This window comes from Talpa europaea (assembly GCF_964194135.1).
Source record: "Talpa europaea genome assembly, chromosome: 2".
Lineage (NCBI taxonomy): Eukaryota > Metazoa > Chordata > Mammalia > Eulipotyphla > Talpidae > Talpa > Talpa europaea.
In genome coordinates, this window is record NC_140068.1 from 91148217 (window position 1) to 91168244 (window position 20028).

Consider the following 20028-nt stretch of genomic DNA (forward strand, 5'->3'; position numbering starts at 1 on the left):
GGCATCCATCCCTTTTGCCAGGCCCATGCTCCCCACACCAGGCAGAGACATCTCATCCACAGACACCACATCGCCCCCTAGTGGCTCGAGTATTTATCGCTCATGTTCATAGGGCCTAATTCTCCCAAAATTCTTTCCTATACATCTGGTCCTCTTGGCTACCCTCCCTTCTGTTCTATTTTCTCAAGAAAAACAAGCACTGGCCCTCAGTTTCTCTCCAGATAGATCTTTGGAATCTGAGGTTTATATCATTTTCCTATGTTCATCTTCCTTCTTTTCCAACATACCTATTCCCTCACAGCCTCCCAGCTACTCGGAGAGAGGGGTTGTGGGAGCTGGGAATGGAGGCATCCAGTGAAAAGATGTGGAAGCCAGTGAGGGGAAGGACACAGAACAAGTTACCTCATGGGCTGCGTCCGGAGAGCCGTCTTCAGGTCTTCCACGACTTGGTTCCTCATCTCTGTCTCCTCCTCATCAAATGCATACAGACTCTGCATCTGAGTAGGCAGAATGAGCAGAAGTCACTCTGGACTGTCTGCCGCCCAGCTCCCACAGCCCTAGCTCAGGTGTGATGCAGGGCCTGCCCTTTCCTCAGAAACACAGAGAATCAGATTCTGAGGAGACCCAGGTGCTCGCCTCAGACTTCACTTTCCTCATCTGTAAAATGGGAAGAATTGTTAACCCAGCCAATTTCCCAAGCTTATTTGATGTCCAAATGGTTAATAAGTGTTTAAATGGTTGTGGGACTTTACAACCACAGGGAAGAAAGATTAAGGTCAAATCTTGAGAATAACAGAGAGCTGCTGAGTCCCAGTGTGGGGGGTGTGAGATGCAGAGATACTTGGGGGAGGATCGCCCTTGCCCATAGCCTTTCAAGGTGGGGTTCCATCCAGGGGTGAAGTGGCCACTCACCGCTGCCATGGAGTTGATGCGGTCAATGTAATAGTCAGGCCAGCTGGTTGCCAACTTGTTGGGATCCTCCTGCTCCTGAAAGAAGAAAAAGGGTTGTAGACCAATTGGTTAGAGAGGCCCATGGCCTGAGATCCTGAGGCCCAACTTTATAAGGTAATTCTGACTGGTATGGATCCTTGATGGGACAAATATCTTTAGTGAGAAGAGTAAATAAGTAAAGTGTCATGCGTAGCGCCAGGGAACACAAAGGAGAAACAGCTCAGAACCCACCCAGACTTGAGAGCAGGTCTGAGTTCAGGTGCAAGACCTCAGGTATCGGAGGTCAAAGGAACAAGCTTCTGGGCTGAACATTGAGAGGGTGGAGGGGAAAGAAGGGAGGTGGGCCACGAAAATGAAAAGCACCATAAGAGAACAGAAAGGCTAGAATAGACAGGTGGCAAATGAGACAGAGAGAGAGAGAGAGAGAGAGATGAGCAGATGAGACAGTGATAGGGGAAGAGGGAGGGCGAGAGGAGAAAGCAGAGAAAGTGGGTGGGGGAGTTAAAATACAATTCAGCCCTAACTGGAGTGGTTCACCCCTTTCTGAGGAGTACTACAGGCAGGAGACCCACATTGTGAGGAAGAGAGGAAGAGAGCATGGGAGGAAACACATGTGGCCCTGAGGCATATGCTGCCCTGTGAGCCTGGGACAGGTTTGGCACTAAAGATCCAGAGGAAAAAGCCCCCACGAAAAACAGAAGTACTCAGTCCTTACAACAAAGCTGCCCCCAGGCACAGCCTAGGCCGGCATGCCCTCCAGACATGGACATGAGAAGGGAGTTCAGGTTTGTCATCTTTGTATCAGCAGCACTCCTAGAACCCAGGGGTACCTTCTTAAAGAGCTTTTGAAAGACAGAATCTTATTTCCCTGAGCACAAGTCATGAGAACAGAATTTCTTTCTCTCCAGATTTATCCACTGCTGTTCCCCTAAACTGTGACAGTGTCAGTGTGTCATAAATATCTATTCAATGAATGAGTGAGCATGGAGACAAGAGCTCCCCATGCTGGGGACCCCGAGGCGACAGTGGGAAGGGTCGGAGATGGCACCTTCTTCTTGCTGCAGTAGATCTGCCATTTCTTCTCAGGAGGCAGTGCAAACACAGCCTCCCGATTTTTGTCAGTGAGATCCAATTCATCCTGCAAAGACAACAAGAAATAATACATCTAAAACCCAGAGATGGTTGACATTAGAATATCCAGTCCTACAGGAAATTGCAATTCCCTCAAGCCTTTATTATCTTCCTTTCAAAGAGCAGCAAATATATGATAGAATAATTCTTTCTGTAAGATATACAGTCCATTCCTCCAGCATCTAACTTCAGCTCAATTCTGTGCTGCTTTTATCCTCCTGCCTGCCGACCCCCATCTTTGTCTCTGCATCCCCCCCTCCTCCTCCAGATCCAGTGCCCACTGCCCATCTCCTGTGTCGCTTTGTTAGCCTTTACTCCTCTTGCCCAGGATTTCTTGTCTGCCTTCCCTTGTCCATCTCAAGCTCGTCAACACCGTAAGTCAAGGTCTGACAAAGAAAGGAGTCAACTTACAGATCCAATACTGATTCCCATCTTTCAAGTCTCTCTGCCTTTGGAGCCTCTCCCCCAGATTTTCTCTGGTTCCCCCAACCTCAGCTTGGGTCCTACCACAGGCTAGAGAGTGCTAGTGAGGGCAAGGGGATGAGAAAATATCTTGGCAGGAAGGATGCGCCACCCCAAGGGAAGTGTTCATCTATTTCCTACAGGTGTTATGGTCATGGTCAGCAGTGGTGGTCCCTCCACCCACACCACCACCACCAAATCTAGACTCTGTACATAGAAAGGGGTATCACCAGTCTAACCCAAACTCTCAGAGGAGTAGAGTAGTAAATTTTCTGAGGTCATCAAATTTTGGATGACTCTATAGGTAGTTTGGGTGACTTTATAGGTTTGGCCACGCCGGATGACCCCTAAAAAGCTTTTTTCTTTAAAATCCTATGATAGATGAATGAAGGCAGGCTCATCAAAGAAACAGACCCTGGGGAACATAATATGGTTTTCAACTCACTGTGAGGTTGCTTTTTCCTGTTTTGTTTTGGTTTTTGAATCAAAAGCAAAAGTCACAATAAGACAATAAAGTATAACATTACTAATCTTTATACTTTTGAAAATTATATAAAGAGTGAAAGTACTATCTAGGGGAGTATATGGATCTAAATCTTACTACCTACATTCTTTTGCCTATATTTTTATTAAGGGAAAATATCTCCTTCCTTCACCTAAAACAGAATGGTCCAACAGAAGTATAACATGAATCACATACATTTAAGAAAAGTTTTCTAGCCACATTAAAAATTTAAGAAAATATACATAGTTAATATTAATAATACATATTATTGAATCCAAAATATCAAAAATATGATCAACATGTAACCAATATAAAAAAATGTGACGGAAATATTTATATTCTTTCTTCCCCAAAACTAAATCACCAAATCTTCTGTGTATTTCACCCTTGCAGCTCATCTCAGTTCATACAAGCCACATTTCAAAAAGTATACGGTGGCCCCAGGTCACCAGGGGCCACCATCTTGGACAACACAGACAAAAATGATTTGAAACAGTGCCCTCCAGTTCACCTGCCTCTGGAACTAAAGACTCCTACAGATCTAATGCTCAACAAAGAGTACTAGAACCCTAGAACCACTCTCCACATATCCCAAGAAGGTCCTTGGCCAGAATCCTCAGAGCCCTGCTTCAGGTATGTGCAGTAAATCCTTTCCATGCCAGAATTAGAAGCAAAAGAAGTACGGTTATATGCACTTTATAATACCCTGCACAAACTCTGAATTTCTTCTACTTTGCTTACACAGTTAGTTCCACCTGGACTGCCCTCCTTGTCCATCTACTCAGTGGACCTGGTCCAATTCCCAAGGTCAAAGTGATCTCCATCAGCAAGCCTGCCATAGATTCCCAGGTAAGAACACTGTCCTGAACTCCAGTGCAGTTACATTCAACCTTGGATTATGGTCACGTGTGCAAGTCCTTTCTTTCCAGAGTTTCTGTGGCTAAGTCAATGGATGCTTTCTGGCAGTTATGCTGAGTTCAGGGATCCTGCACCTTTGCTGATCATTCAGTGCTGACTGAATCCTACTTCCTTGAATTCTTTGACAACAGTGTTCTCAGGCAGTCCCTCCTGCTTCCCTCTGCTACTCTTGGGCTTCCTTGGTGACTTCTCTACTCTCCTACCATCAAATGCTAAGTCCATCAGGGCGATGTCCTCAATCTTCTTTTTTCCTGTCTATTCTTCCTTAGGTGAAGCCCTGTCAGCTATTCCTGAGAACTCAGTTAGTATGCTAAATTCTCCCAAACTTGTACCTCCAGTTCACCAGTCTCCTGAGCTCCAGATTCTGGGACCCTTCTGTATCTATCAACTTGGGTATCTGACATATTTATGTGGTGTTACTTTGTGCCAAGACACTATTATAAGTGCTTGATATTTACTCATTTATTTAAAACTTGCAACAACCCACTTTACAGATGAAAAAATTGATAAATGGAAAGAATATGCAAATTGAATTCGTCATCCCAGTCATCTAATCTCAAGAATCATCTTCTCTGTATGTATGGGGGCCCCTACCTCCAACCAGTTTTTCCTGTAAAAAGTCTGGTTATTCCTTAATTCCTACTCACTCATCAACCCCTCCAGTTCCTATAATCATTTCTCCTAAATAGGTCTTGAATCTGTCACCACTAACATTTTAGTCCAAGTTATCATTCTCAATGGCTTAGATTAAATAGTATTTCAGAAAAGCATATTGAATCATCTCAAAACCCTGCTTAGAGCCTTCACTCACTATCTATCACTCCTTATTCTTGTCTTCATGGTCGCCTACAAAAGCACCCAGGTCTTTTCTGATTTGCTGCTTCTTGTGCAGGGTCCCCCTGCTATTGTTCTGCACCCTCATGCATTTCCCTAACTACTGCCATGTTTCCAGATCTCAGTGGAAATGTCACTGTTCAGGGAGGTGCTGGTGACCTCCCTTTAGGATCATGCTCCACAGTCCCCTTTCTGAACACCACACTTGTCACTCCTATTCAGAGTCTCTCCTATGATATCTGCCAATATTTTATTCTTTTTAGCCCATGAAAATAGCAACTGGATTTGATTTAACCTAATTTATAAAAGACATATAACAAACTTAAGAATAGTTTAATCTACATGGTGGAATGTAGATATTCAATGAAAAGTTCTTGCAACTTCTTGGCACATTGGGAATATTCATAATACATTTTCATTATAAAATAATGAGAAAAAATAAAATCAGTCTTTCCTATTAGATTTCACCTTCTTGGAAGCAGAAACGGTGCCTGTTGGCTTATAACTAAATCCCTGAGGCCCTCCAAAGGATCAGCACACAGCAATGTGAAGAAATATTCATCATTTATTTACTCAATACCTGACACTAGTCTCCTTGCAGACAAGATTCATCGGAATCACCCTTGCTTTGGCCAAAGTACCTTGCAAGGCGTCCAGCCCACTGAAGATGCTCAACAAATACTTATTGAATATAAGGGCTAAAGAAAGGAAACCCTCTTGAAACCTATCAAAATTCCAGTATGCTATTTAAGAAAATATTCCCAAATTTGGGGTTGGCATAATATAAAGTCGCTGAGGTAAAAAGCAAACAAAAACAAAACAAAACAAAACAAAACAAAAAAAACTAGACCCCTGTAACTTTGAGAAGGAATGTTACCTCAATAGAAATGAAAACAGAAAACGCCCTGGCTATATTTTAAGAAATGTACTTTGATCTTTATCCCCAGTTCCTAGGATAGAGCGCCTAAATCCCTTGGAATTTCCTGGGTGATAGAAGCACATTTTGTTCTTCACTTAGAGCTCCTAAATCCCCTGGAATTTCCTGGAGATAGGAGCCTCTTTTGTTGCTTTGGTGGGATCTCCATAGCTTCTATATGGGAGTTGGTCACCAGAAAGATCAGGCCTCTATTAGAAACCTAGACCTTTCAGTCCCACCCCCTAAATTCCAGGAAGAGGAGAGGTTGGAGATTGAGTTAAAATCTGTCATACCTATGTGATGAAAACTACATAAAAGTCTCTAAATGATAAGCTTCAGAGAGCTTCAGGTTGGCAAATACATTCACAACTCTAATGGGCCAGAAACTCCTGTGCGCAGGACCCTTCTGGGGCTTACCCTAACCCCCCCCCTCATGTGGCTATTCATTTGTATTCATTAGGATTTTTTTTTTATAATAGACTAGCAATAAATAGCAAGTAAAGTATATCCCAGAGTCCTTACTGCAAATCAGCAAACTTGAGGATGGGATTGAAAGGCCTCCAATTTGAAGCCAAGTCAAACAGAAGTACAAGTAACTTGGGGACCCACTACTTTGACTGATGTCTGAAGTGAGGGGTCGTGTGTCTCTGAGTCTTTAACTTGTGGGATCTGCACTAACTCTGGGTTAGTGTCAGCAATGAGTGACATTGTAGGATATCCATTTGATGTCAGCACAGAATTGGAGAATTATTTGGGATGGACAACCACACATCTGGTGTCAGCAGTATTCTTAGCCAAAAACAGATCAATGACTAGCACCAATCAGGTTCCAAATGTTCCCACACCAGAAAACACTTTATTCCCTTCACCCACAATCCCATCTTGAGAAAAGATATAAATCAGGATATCCATGAGTTTTGCTGAACCTGATGTGATGAGAAAGGTGGACTACTTTTTCATATAACCTGCCTGGTCACATATTATAGTGCTCCTGCTACTTGAAGGACTAGATTGTGTTAGTCAGTTACATCCATTATCAAATTCAAGTCTGAATCCCCATTCTAAGGCACACAACACTGTTTCTCCTCTGATTGGATTATCAGGCAATCATAAGAATGAGTGACCAAGAGTGAACTGTCCGATGAAATTGTGCTCATCACTCGGGCCTCCCCTGGTGGTGCAGCAGTTGAGCACTGGGCTGTGAAGCTGCCCGCAGCCTCTGGAGTGCAGGTTCCAAACCTGGCTGCTGGTGAGGGTCCCACATGGCACGCAGACCTCTCCTGTCATGCCCACTGCTCCCCTAGCAGTGTATTTCGTCAGTCTGTCTGCTCTGTTCCCCGCTCTGGTGAATTCTCTTACCCTCCTGCTCTTCTGACTTTACCCAGTGCTTGTATAAATACATAAATAAATAAATAAATCTTAAAAAAAAAAAAAAGAAATTGTGCTCATCACTCTATGCCAGGATTAGAGCCTGTGCCCTATAGCCCTGATCTGGGACCTCCCTTGGTGGGCAAGCTCTGCCTCCCATCAGACCTCCAGAGAGTGGAATCACACTTCCTATTCTGTCACTTTGTGGTTAGAGTTTGAAATTACATACAATTGGAGTTCTCACAAAGATATACCTTAGCGCTGGTCTAGAGCATCACAAAGGGTCAGGGAGAACTGGTAGAGCACAGAGCTTCCACCTGCCCCAGGCTAGATGTCATCACCCCAGACTTGAACTAGTTTCCAGGTGTCATACACGCATCTGCCCCCATATTTCTACCAACAGGCTATGTTCTGAGTGACCTGGTGTCAACCTAAAGAATCCACTCTGCCTCCCCAGTGTCCACCACCCACCCCTGCCCCTCACTGACCACCAGTTCTGCAAAGCGGACGTTAAGCTCCTCTGGGTTCGGAATAGGACTGGAAAACTCCATGTACTGCAGAGGGTGGTTGTCCCGGAGGTTGATCTCAGGGAGGTCACTGCCCCCGAAGCAGCACAGGAAGCCCAGGCCATGGCGGCTCCTCTTGCGGGGGGCCATGGTCACTGCAGGCCAGGAGGACAGTCAGCAGGCAGACGCCCTAGGTCCTCATCGTGATCTGGCAGGAAAGCAGAGCACACCGGGTGGTCAGACACATCAGCTACATGGGGGCAGCAGTCACTTGTCACCCTAAGTTTTGCCCAATTGTTAAGAGACCTCAACTCGATAGCTAAAGCCTTTTCCCTTCTCCCACAGCTTCTCTTATAGCTTCTCCCCCTAAAAAATATTTACATGCCCTTCTGACCAAGTCCTCCACAGAAGGGCTATCTGGCACAGACACTTTCAGATTGTCCCTGTGTGCCAGAGAAGGAGGGGTGTAGTCACAGAATGTGACCTCCAGGAAATCAGAGTTGGCACTCATCTTACCATCTCCATGATTGTACAGATGGGAATCCTATTTCCTGTCCTCTGGACAATCTATTTCCATTCATTTGATTCATTCTAAGGTTCTGGGGGATGCCTGACTAAAAGGTTTCAACAATGGAAAGGAAGGATTAAAGCTGGTTGGCTCAGTGAGGATGCCCAGCTAATGATACAGCAAGGACCCCAGGGGAGTAGAGGATGGAAGACTTCAGCTACTTTCACAGTTTTATTCCCAGTCTAGCACACCCATGAATGTTTAGATAAATAGGAAACATCAACAGGACATGGGTTCATGCTCCATCAAGAAGGATGGGTAAGTGATTACAGTGAACCCTGGGTGAAGAAATGGTACCAGTTTTGGATTGGTATTTAATCAGCACATCTGCTTTCTACACCAACCAAGAACAGAGAGTGACAATCTAGCCCTAGATCACCAGAGCTGATGGAAACCCAACAGTTGGTAGTCACTGAAACAGAAAGGGTTAGATCTTTGGCTTGCCTCTGGGACAGCCTAGTTCAGGGGCACCCAACTTCAGGAGGAACACTGGGCCTAGTCTTTGATATCACTACTAGATAGATGAAGCCCATCTCTACACAAGTTGCCCTTGACCCCTAGATTCTAAACAAGACCTCATATGACCTAAGCCAGTTGAGTAGAGAGACCATAGCTTACCCACACTGCTGCTATGTCATAGTATTTGGCAACTTAAATTTTGGGGCATAAACAGGATTGGGCCAGTATCATTATTGAATATTACATCACAGGTTTTGGGTGAAGATTTTTTTAAACTGTAGTAAAATACATATAACATAAAATTATCGTTGGAACCATTTCTGTGTACAGTTCAGAGGCATCACATTCATACTGTGGTATAACCATTACCACCATCCATCACCATCCTTTATCATCTTGCAAAACAGAAACTCTGTCCTCATTGAACAATAACTTTCCATTACTATCCATCCCACCAACTCCAGTGGCCACCACTCTACTTTCTGTTCCTATGAACTTGACTGCTCTGAGTACCTGAACGAGTAGAAACATGTGGTTCATGTCCTTTTGTGACTGGCTTATTTCACTCATCACAATGTCTTTAAGGTTCTTACAGGGAGCATATGTCAGAACTCTCTTCTTTTTAAGACTAATATCCCAGTGTATGGATAGACTACATATGTTGACAGATAATTGAGTTGGCTATTATAAATAATGCTGGCATGAAAATGGGAACACAAATATCTATCCATGTCCCTGCTTTCAATTCTTTGGAGTGTGTCCTATACATCTGGAAAGGGTAAAGGTAATTTTGAAACTTTCTTATTAGCTGTTTCTCCTAGATTTGGGCATTAACAGAATGAATGATCAGAATGTGTCCCTAGTCTCTATCCACACCATTGTGTAACTGTTGAGCACAACAGGGATTAAGACAGACCCAGATGACAGAGTCATCTGGCCTGGGATGCCCAGAACTACTAATCAGCACTCTCAGGGGACTGTCCTTAAACATGTTCTTATCTAGCCCTCTTTTTTTTTGAATATTTATGTATTTATGCATACAAGAACTGCGGTGTAGGCCAGAGGTGCCGGGCAGTGGGGGTAGTGGGGGAGAGGATTCACTAAAGACAGAGTGGGAAGCAGAACAGACAGATCTACTGAAACACACTGCTGAGGGGAGCAGTGGGTGAGACAGGAGAGGTCTGCTGTGCCATGTGGGTAGCACCCTGGCTGGGAATCAAACTCATGTTGCAGTGGCTGGTGATAGCCATACAGCACTGTGTCTCTAACCCCTGCACCACCAGGGAGGCCCTAGCCTTCTTTTCAATCCAGCCCCCTTTTAGATTTTTCCTAAAGTCCTGTGGAATTCTAGAAATGTTCAATGTAAGACCTTGTCTTCAACTAAGTTCTAGAACCTTATCAAAAAAAGATAACTGTGGCACAACTTGTTCCTAGTAAACCCAAGATAACTTTGTACTGCTTTATTTCTTAAACCCTCAACCCTAAATCTAGCTAGTAACTTAGTCCAATATGATCTGGCCTCTCATATAAGTCATAATATATTACTATTAGCATCCTAGAATGGGTTACCAGCTCTATTCTATCTTTCTTTATAAACTTTGTGACAGACTTTTTAATAGATCCCCTCCCCCCCCCCCAGCCTTAAATAACACAGTATCCAAAGTCGCCTTGCATTATGGGTTATCTTTTCTGTGTTTACAAATGGGCTTTCCAAAGCCATGATGAAAGCTCCTTGAGGACAGGACCATGCCTCCTGCTTCTTTTTTTTTTTTTAAGATTTATTTATTTATGCATGCAAGAGCTGGGGCACAGGCCAGAGGTGTGGGGTGGTGCCATGTGAGAGGATTCACCAGAGACAGAGTGGGGAACAGAACAGGCAGACTGACTGAAATACACTGCTGAGGGGAGCAGCGGGCGGGACAGGAGAGGTCTGCTGTGCCATGTGGGTTAGCTTCGTGGCCAGCTGGGAATCGAACTCATACTACAGGGGCTGCAAATAACTTCATAGGTTGCATCTTAACCCCTTGTGCCATCAGGGAGGCCTGCCTCCTGCTTCTTTGACACTCCCCGCCACACACCATTTCTATAGCTACTGAAATGCCTGTTCTTAGTGGGCACTCAATAAACATTTCTTGCTCAAAACAACCTGTGCTCATGAAAAAGGAGAAGTCTTTACCCATCAGTTAAGAAACGTTGATTGTAATCTTTGATTCCTAGTGGTTAAAAAGCAATCAGGAACCTTTGAAGAAAAGAGCAAGGGGATAGTCCTAAAGCTGGGGGTAGTGGAAGCAGTCGGTGGGCTTAAGCAGCAGTCCCGGCATGGTGAAGATCTGGAAAAGGCTGGTATCTGAGGAAAATGGGAGAGGAAGAGAGGTTTTCAGCTTTCTATGGGACTCATTGGTCAACAGTCAAGAGTGGGTGAGACAAAGTCCTGGTCTGACGGTCACTATAAACCATATATATCACTCAGAACCACAATCAGGTATAGTAAAATATCAATTCTTCAGGCAGATAGGGGTCAACTTCCCTGAGATACCCCAGCCCAGTTTCAAGTTGGGGTGATATTGCAGAATATAGGCCAGATCCCCTTTGTTTCATCTGCACTGTAGCCACACTTGGTAGGCAAGACTGCTGTCCCCAGGGCACAGTGTGTGGAAAGGGAAGTCCTCATCCACGGGAGGCTGGGCTGAGGGTATCATGTAGTTCTAGGGCAGGACAATGGGCAGACGCCTGGGAGGCCCTGTGAACTCTCTTCCCATCTTCATCTCCTCATCTTCTTGTTTCCTGGCTTCCCTCCTTGTCCTTCCTTGGCTGCTAAGCAAGGTTTTACCAGGAGGACTAAAGGGTAGACAGGCGCACAGCTGGCACACCCTGTTCATCTCACACCAGCTGTCTACAGCCATGACTGCTCTGATTGGTTCGCACCATGCCATGCCTGTCACCAAACAGCTTTAGTGACTCTGAATATGTGCAGGAGGGAAAGGACACACAGAACCTCCAAACAGGAAGTGCCGTCCTCACAGAGAAGGGCCTGGGCAGAAGGCAGGGCAGTTTCATGTTTGCCCTTTTAAGGGATGGCCTGCTTGGCAGTTCCCCAGTATGTTTATGTTATGTACCCTCCTCCCAATGACCCCCCTCTTAAATCTGTTCCTGCCTCCTCTCCCTAGGGCCCCGTCTGAATATCCAAGACTAAAACCACAGGCTCTCAGCTGGCAATCAGGTAGCTGCATGTTAAAGATCAGAAAATTGAGGTCCACAGAGGAAATGTATTCTCTGCAGCCAGAGGCAGAACAGGGATTAAACCCATGACTCTGGGTTTCAGGCTGTGGTCTCCTCACCATGACCAGAGCTTGTCTTCCCATGTCAGTAGCGCTTTCTCCAATCTCGTCCCTGCCCCACTATAGTCTCCCTCCACTAGGGAAGAACAGTTTTACAGTTTAGTTTAAAATAGCTGCAATCGCACTATTTACAATAGGTAAAACCTGGAAACAACCCAAATGCCCAAAAATAGATGACTGGATCAAGAAGATGTGGTATATATACACAATGGAATATTATTCAGCAATCAAAAAAGAGAAACTCATGCCATTCTGCAGCAACGTGGGTGAAGCTAGAAGGAATTACGCTCAGTGAAATAAGCCAGAAGGAAAAAGAAAAATATTGGATGGTTTCACGTATACCAGGAAATAGGGGAACCAATTAAGACATCAGTGTAAAAAAAATAATAACAGTACAAAACACAACAAAGCAAAAACAGACAATTATATATCAGAGACATACTGCAGGGGAGGAGGCAGGAGAGGGATCAGAGAGAGCGAGGGAGGAGCACAGGGGGCTGTGGTGATGGTACATGGGTGCCTTGGGAAAGGAAATTCTATGGGGACTACACCTGAGGGAGTGGGGGGAAACAAATAAAAAAAAAATAACTGCAATATCAAAGGTCTAGCCTGGGAGAGGGTTATGAAGATCCTGAAGCTGCCTGCTTCTCCTCCATCAGGAGGAGCCACTTCCATCTCCACCACCCCCTCTCTCACATCACCCCACTTCCTTGCCTGTCCTGGCTTAATGCCTCGTTCATTCCAGCAGAGTCCTCTAAGGCAGATGAACTTGGATTTGACCCCTGCTTTGACTTTCCTGCTATGACCCTCGGCACATTTCATGAGAACCCTGGGCCCTCATCTGTGACATCAAGAAAATAACAGCCTCTCCCACAGTGGGTCTTGGAGAAGAGTAACTGAAGTAACAACAGGAAAATTCTTCGAACATGCTGGGTGCCCACTCGTGGAGGCCAACCCAGCTGCTGTGCCTTCATTGTCCTCACCAGCAAGGTGAACCTGCCCTGCCCACAGCCAGTGGCCTCAAGCCCTTCTCCAGCACAGTGGGCCCATCAAGGCCTAGTAGGCAGGAATCTGCATAGGCAGACTTAGGGAAGCAGAAATCATTTCCACCAAGATCAGGAACAAGGCAGGGATGTCCACTATCACCACTGTTATTCAACATAGTTCTGGAATTCCCAGCTGAAGCAATCGGGCAAGAAAAAGACATGAAAGGAATCAAAATTGGAAAGAAGTGAAACTATCACTATTTACAGATGATATGTTAATTTATTTAGAGAAACCAAAGGATTCTACAAAAGAAATTCTAAAAATTATAAATGAATGCAGTAAGGTAGCAGGATACAAAATCAATACACAAGAATCAATGACATTTCTATATGTGAACAATGTATCAAAAGAAAGGAAAATAAGGAATACAGTTCCGTTTACAATCATGCCAAAAAGAATGAAATACCTGAGAACAAACCTAATGAAGAAGGTGAAGGATTTATATAATAAAAACTATAAAACTCTATTAAAGGAAATTAAAGATACAAAGAAATGGAAAAATATCCTGTGCTCATGGATTAACATCCATGAAGCAGGAAGAATTAACATCATTAAATAGCCATATTATACAAAGGAATTTACATTTTTAACACAATACCTAACAAAATACCAATGACTTTTTTAAAGTCAGAAAAAATTATCACATTTATTTGGCCTCTCGAAAGGCCCCAAATAGATGAAAGAATCTTGATAGAAAAGAGGAGAAATGGAGGCATCACATTTCCTGATTTCAAACAATATTACATAACAACAGTAATCAAAACAGTATGGTGCTGGAACAAAAATAGAACTCAGACCAATGGAACAGTATTTAAAGCCCAGAGATAAATCCACACAGCAGAGAAAAGATAGCTTTTTCAATAAATAGTGCTGGGAACCATGGATAGCCACATACAAAAAAAAATATAGCAAGACCCATATTTAACACCATACATGAAAATTCACTCAAAATGGATTAAAGATTTGGACATAAGAACCAAAAAAATAAAGTACTTGAAAGAAAATATAGGGTACACACTGCAAGACATCTACCACAAAGATGTATTTGGGAATATAATCCCAGTAGCAAGGAAAACAAAAGCAAAAATAAACAAGTAGGACTACTTTAAACTTAAAAACTTTTGTACCTCAAATAAAATCATCACAGAAACAAAAGGCAACCCACAAAATGGGAAAATATTTGCATACCATACATCTGACAAGGGGTTAATCTCCAAAATTTACGAAGTATTTACACAACCCAACAACAAAGAAACAAATGACCCAATAAAATGGGCAAAAGAGCTGAGTAGACTCTTCTCTAAAGAAGAAATTCAGATGGCCTACACACATAAGAAAAAAATGTTCAACATTACTTATAAGAAAAATGCAAATTAAAACCACACTGAGCTATCATGTCACTCCTGTGAGAATGGCCCATATAAAAAAGAACAGAATGAAAAACAGCAAATGTTGGCAAGGTTGCAGTGAAAAAGAAATTCTCATCCACTATTGGTGGGAATGCAAGCTGGTATACAGCCCCTGTGGAAAACCGTATGGAGATGTCCCACTTGACCAGTAACACCAAATAGCATGAAAAATTTAACACCAAAAGATCTGTCTATACCTATGTAGATAGCAGTGCTGCTTACAATTGCCAAATCATGAACCAAACCAGGTGCCCTTCAACAGATGAATGTACAGAGAAACTGTACAGCATATATTCAATGGAATAGTACACAGCTGTGAAAGATGAAGTGGTGACATTTTGCACAAAATGGATGGAATTTGGGGGTGACTATATTGAGTAAAATCCACTAAAATGTAAAAAGACACATATCAGATGGCTTAACTCATCTGCAGAATATGAACACCAAAAAAACAATTACACACAGATGATGGAAGACATAAAAATTTGAACTTGGCAAAAAAGATGATGGTTACCAAAGGGAATAGGGGGAAGGGTTGAGGGGATGGGTCACAGAGGCAGATGGGGCATGGGCATGGCAATGAAAAATAAATTAAAAATAGAGCATCCACATGGAAAAGACAACATGTCATTAAGGGGAGATTCTAGGTACTTATTTGGAGCACTTGGTCTTACCCAGATTGTATATTTACCAAAGCCAATCTTGGAACCATCTCTACTAATAAGCAAGAGTGGAATAGGCTGGGGAGGTATGATGGTGGGAATCTATGGGAGAAAAGAAAAAAAAGCCACCCAGATCCCCCTTCCGTAACTGGACAAAATGAGCCAGGCTCTTTCTTGGCTTCTGAGCTATCTCTAGCTGTACTGACCGTGGGTGGGGAGCAGGAAAGGTGGAGGCAGCCAATGTCCTGCATTTCGGTACAATCCCTTTAGAAAGAGCAGCCGTGGAGGCTGCCACTTCAGGAGAGAATTGAGAAGTAGTATGAGAAAATGGGAAGCAAGGACAGAACACAACTCAATGAAATTGGACATGGGCCAGATGGATTTAACCTCCTCCTGCCACCCACCTTTCTCTCCAAGGAAACTTCTCCAATGCCAACAGCTCTAGCCTCCCATATCCTGCTCCCTAACCCAGTTCCCTGTGGGTAAAGGTTTTTCCAGGACTGTTAGTCCCTAAGCACAGGCTGATGGACCTAAGACACCAAACTGACAGATCACTACCAGTTAGCTTTCTTGTGACCCTCACAGGGGCCTCCTCCAGTCCTCTGGCTCCTGTCAGACTTCACCTCCTTACTGGCACATCCTTCCACATGGTGCAGAAAAAAGATCTTCTTGGGCCTCCCCTGGTGGCGCAGCTGTTGAGTGCTGGGCTAAGAAGCTCTGCAGTGCTGGTTTGATCCCCGGCCACCAGAGAGGGCCCCATATGGCACGGCAGGCCTCTCCTGCCGCCCGCTGCTCCCCTCAGCAGTGTACTTCGGTCCTTCTGCCTGTTCTGTTCCCTGCTTTCACTCTGGTGAATTCTCTCACCCTCCCACGCTCTGACTGTACCCAGTGCTTGTATATATAAATAAATAAATCTTAAAAAAAAAAAAAAAGAAAAAAGATCTTCTTAACTCAGGAGAGGAGGACCAGTCACTAGCCAGTGATGGGTCAGGGGCCCACAGTGTTATCCTCCTTCTACAAAAGCAAGGTTTAATGAAGACCTCCAAGGGCCCCATCATCCCTGACCTTCCACACTGACTGGCTCAATGCCATTCCCAAAGACTTCCCCAGGGGCTCTCCTCACACATGCCTCCACTACCCCCAGCCAGGAAGTACTTCCTATTACTTGATTTCAGTTCTCCCATGTGGTCTGTAAAGATGAAAATCCTAACCCTTACCCCAATTCCTGGCTCCTAGTCCATAAGCACAACAGTTGTTGCATTAATAAGGACTCCCAAAGCCACACAGCATTAGTATTTAGTCCAAGTCTTAAATAAAAGCAGAATATTAACACTTGAACTTTGGTATGTGCCAGACACCAGGCTGCATCTACATTTCATCCCCCCATAACTCTATGAGATAAGTGACATAGTTTTAAAAAGTTATTAAAAAATAACTAAAGTTTCTTTCAGAGAGGTTAGGTAATTTGCCTGAAGACACACAGCTAGTAATGGCACAGCTAGGATTCAAACACTGGCTGACTCTAAAGCTATAAACCACTAAGCCATGCGGCATGTGCCCAAGGAGAACCCTCATCTGAGACCTATTCAGAGCTTCTGCAAATGCTGTATAGATTCAGACTCAATAATTTATGACCAAGCATTTCCTAGAAGCCAGGTGTTTTCACAGTTCTGCAACCTCATTTCAGTGTCACAATAGCCTTGTGGGATGATTATTACTTTTATTCCCCTAGGGGATCACTATATTGAGGCTTCAGTAGCTGTCACATGGCTTGTCCATCTCACCCAGCTGCTAAGAGTAGAGCTGGCACTCATGCCAATATATTCGGACTCAAGTTCCAGGATTCTTGTCTCAGAACCAACACTACCTAACTCAGAAACCTTCCTTTTAGCTCTTGGGGCCAATGCTGAGTCTCTGGGTTATTCAAACTGGCCTTAGCTGCACCCTTGCCCCTCCTCCATCCATGGGGGCAATAGACAGGAGATACTATGTGCCTCCTTGACCATTTCCAAAGTGCTTACTGAGACCCAAGCTCTTATCTGGCAACTTTCAGTGTCATCCCACTTATTTCCCCCAGGCTTCCAATAGTGTCACTCTCCCTTACTGGTGACGACACTAAGACTTCCAAAGGTCAGGCAACTTGCCCAGTGACAATGTTCTTTGGGTACGGGGTTGGGTTTTGAGGACAATGGTGTTACACTAGATCACACATGCTTCTAACTCGCTTCTGAACTGAGTGGTGAGGACAGAGGAGTAAACAAAGCATGGTCCCTTGCCTCGAGGAGGTCCCCATCAAGTGGGAGAGCCAGGGGAGTCAAGACAGTGATGAGACAGAGGGGTTAGAGAGGTAGGTGCTTGGCTGCACTGAGAAGGGGGACCTGGTCCAGCCCGGGGGAGAAAAAGAAATTGGGGAAGGTTTCCAGGTCAAGGTGACATTGAGTCAATCTTGAAAGATAGGAAAGAGTTACAGAAGAGTGCAAGAGATGGGAAAGGCATTCCTGGCAAGGGAAGAGCATGCACAAAGGCACAGCGGGGGCCTGCCTGGTGGCGCAAGGGGTTAAGATGCAAACTATGAAGCTGTCCGCAGCCTCTGCAGCATGAGTTCGATCCTCTGGCCAGGGAACAACCCACATGGCACAGCAGACCTCTCCTGACTCACCCACTGCTCCCCTCCAGTTCTATCAGCTACTAGCTGGGTAAACTTGAGCAGGTTATTCTTCTTTCTGCATCTTTTTTCTCACCCGTAAATGGAACTAAAAATCAGTCTCACAGAGCTCTTGTGAGAATTGAGAAATTAATGCAGGGCCTCCCTGGTGGCACGAGGGGTTATGACACAGCCTATGAAGCTATTGCAGCCACTGCAGCATGAGTTCGATCCCCAGCCAGGGAGCTACCCACATAGCACAGCAGACCTCTCCTGACTCACCTGCTGCTCCCCTCAGCAGTGTATTTCAGTCAGTCTGCTGTTCTGTTCCCCACTCTGTCTCTGGTGAATCCTCTCACCGCCTCTGCCGCCCCCACACCTCTGGCCTGTACCCCAGCTCTTGCATGCATAAATAAATAAATCTTAAAAAAAAAAAAAAAACCAAAGGCACAGCGGGAGAAGGGAGAAACAGTGGCATGCATGAGGCCAGAGTTCTGACCAGTGGCCTATTAATTTGTGGCTAATCTCACAGGCAGAGGGAATGGACAGGGCACGCAAGTACTTCAATTTGCTCGCAGAGCTCAGGCATCCTGGGCAGCTTGCTGCTTTGCTCTCCTCTCCCTACTATCCCTGGGGCCCGAATCTGGGAACTGGCCCCAGGGTTCCCTGGAGCTGCTGCATGGAACATAGGAATGTAAACAATTTCCTGCTCCACAGGCCAGAGATTCCTCCTTATATACTGACCCTGCGTGTGTCACTGAGGGTCACCTAGGCAGTGGCCACAGGCCTGACTTACCCAGAGCCTGGCTCCCCAAAGGAGAAGTTGTTTTTCCATCTCGAGCTATATACTTCCCTTTACATACTGGCCTCCCCTCTGCCCACCGCCCACCTATACCATAACTGTTCCCATTCAAGCCTCTGAAGACCATGCCTTCATGTTTATTGGGTAACAGACTTAGGGGTCCCTCACCTGCTTCAACCCTGTGGCTGCCTGATGGACTGACACCAACTCTATCTCACAAACTTGGTTGGGCCTGTTCAACTGCTGTCAATTCTGACTGTGATTCAGACAAGTTCCTTAGCCTCTCTGAGCCTCCGTTTCTCATATGTAAGAAGAAAAGCTATTAACAATGGCATAACTTCAGAGCTTTGCCATGAGGCTTAAATTAGCTAATGTTTGAAAGCTCTTAAATGAGCGCCTAGTTATCTGGGTAATACAGGTGTGCTACATAGGTAAGCTACCATTATAATTATGAAGATATCTGAATAGAGTCTTTCAATGGGAAGGAATCTCACGCATTATTACAGAGTTGGCAAATATTGCAGGGGTTAAATACAGTTTTCCTGGAACCTAGCCATGCCCATTCATTTAAGTATAGTCTACAGCTACTTTCATGCAACAGAGACCCCACGGCCCACAAAGCCAAAAATATTTACTTGCTGGCCCTTTACAGAGAGCTTGCTAGTAACTATGTTATTAGGTTGGCTCATAGTGACAGTATTCAATCATTTTTAATCTATGAAAATCATCAACTTCATATGGTTCAACTTAGTACATCATGCTGGCTTATCATGTGTCCCAACTTACCCATTAAAAAAAGGCATTTCATGCTCTAAATCCAGTGATTCTAATCATAATAGATTTATAATCATTATTTATCGAGCACCTCCCATGTTCGAGGTTTATCTGAGTGTTCACCACACATAAGCAAGGTAAATATCTCCACCACGCCTTTTGCAGAGGAGGAATGTGAGTCTCAGAAAGATGCAAAAAAGTGTAAGCCTAGGACTCCAACCAGGTGTCCAGATCCCACATCTGCCATGTTGTCCCCACACAGTGCTCTCTGAGAGCTCACCGCGGTGGGTTCATCTTGGAAAAGGACAAGAAATGGTGAGAGTAACAGTCTCCCACTTCCCAGACAGTGCTGGGGCCACTTAGTGGCTGCCCATCGTCCTGTGACTCCCTCATCAGCCTCTGGACACTGGTCAGGACAATATGACTATAGTGTGAGCCTCAGGCAGGGCTGGGGAGGGGAGGCCACTTTAAAAAAAAAAAAAAAAAAGCCAGCTCTCCTTCCAGGACTGGGGAGCTATTTTTAGCAGCTGCCTAAATTATGGTTTCCCCCTCTGCGCTGGGAAAGGCAGAGAGAGAAAAAGTAAACTCTATGATCCCTGAGTCTCCCCTCTGTGTAGATGGGGGTGGGGGTGAGGAGGAGAGAAAGGGGCATCTTGCTGGGAAAGTGAAACTAAAAACATTCCCCCCAAGTGGTAGTTCTCTGACTTGGTGGTGACTGGAAGTTGTGGATTTTC

The 20028-nt window shown here is 44.6% G+C and overlaps 1 protein-coding gene across 5 annotated transcripts in view; it reads right to left on the minus strand.

Annotated features, from left to right (window-relative positions):
- DAAM2 (dishevelled associated activator of morphogenesis 2) overlaps positions 1-7791 on the minus strand; it is a gene marked incomplete at both ends in the record, with an annotated part of 41055 nt that extends 33264 nt beyond the window's left edge. For 4 of the 5 annotated variants that reach the window (XM_084228948.1, XM_084228947.1, XM_084228945.1 and 1 more), the window contains 4 exons: positions 403-497; positions 913-987; positions 2000-2089; positions 7574-7741. In XM_084228948.1, coding sequence (XP_084085074.1) covers positions 403-497; positions 913-987; positions 2000-2089; positions 7574-7741 — 428 coding nt within the window. Of the gene's footprint in view, positions 1-402; positions 498-912; positions 988-1999; positions 2090-7573 lie in introns of all 5 variants that reach the window. The other variant, XM_084228949.1, reaches the window with a different exon arrangement.
- Between the last annotated feature and the right edge of the window lie 12237 nt (positions 7792-20028).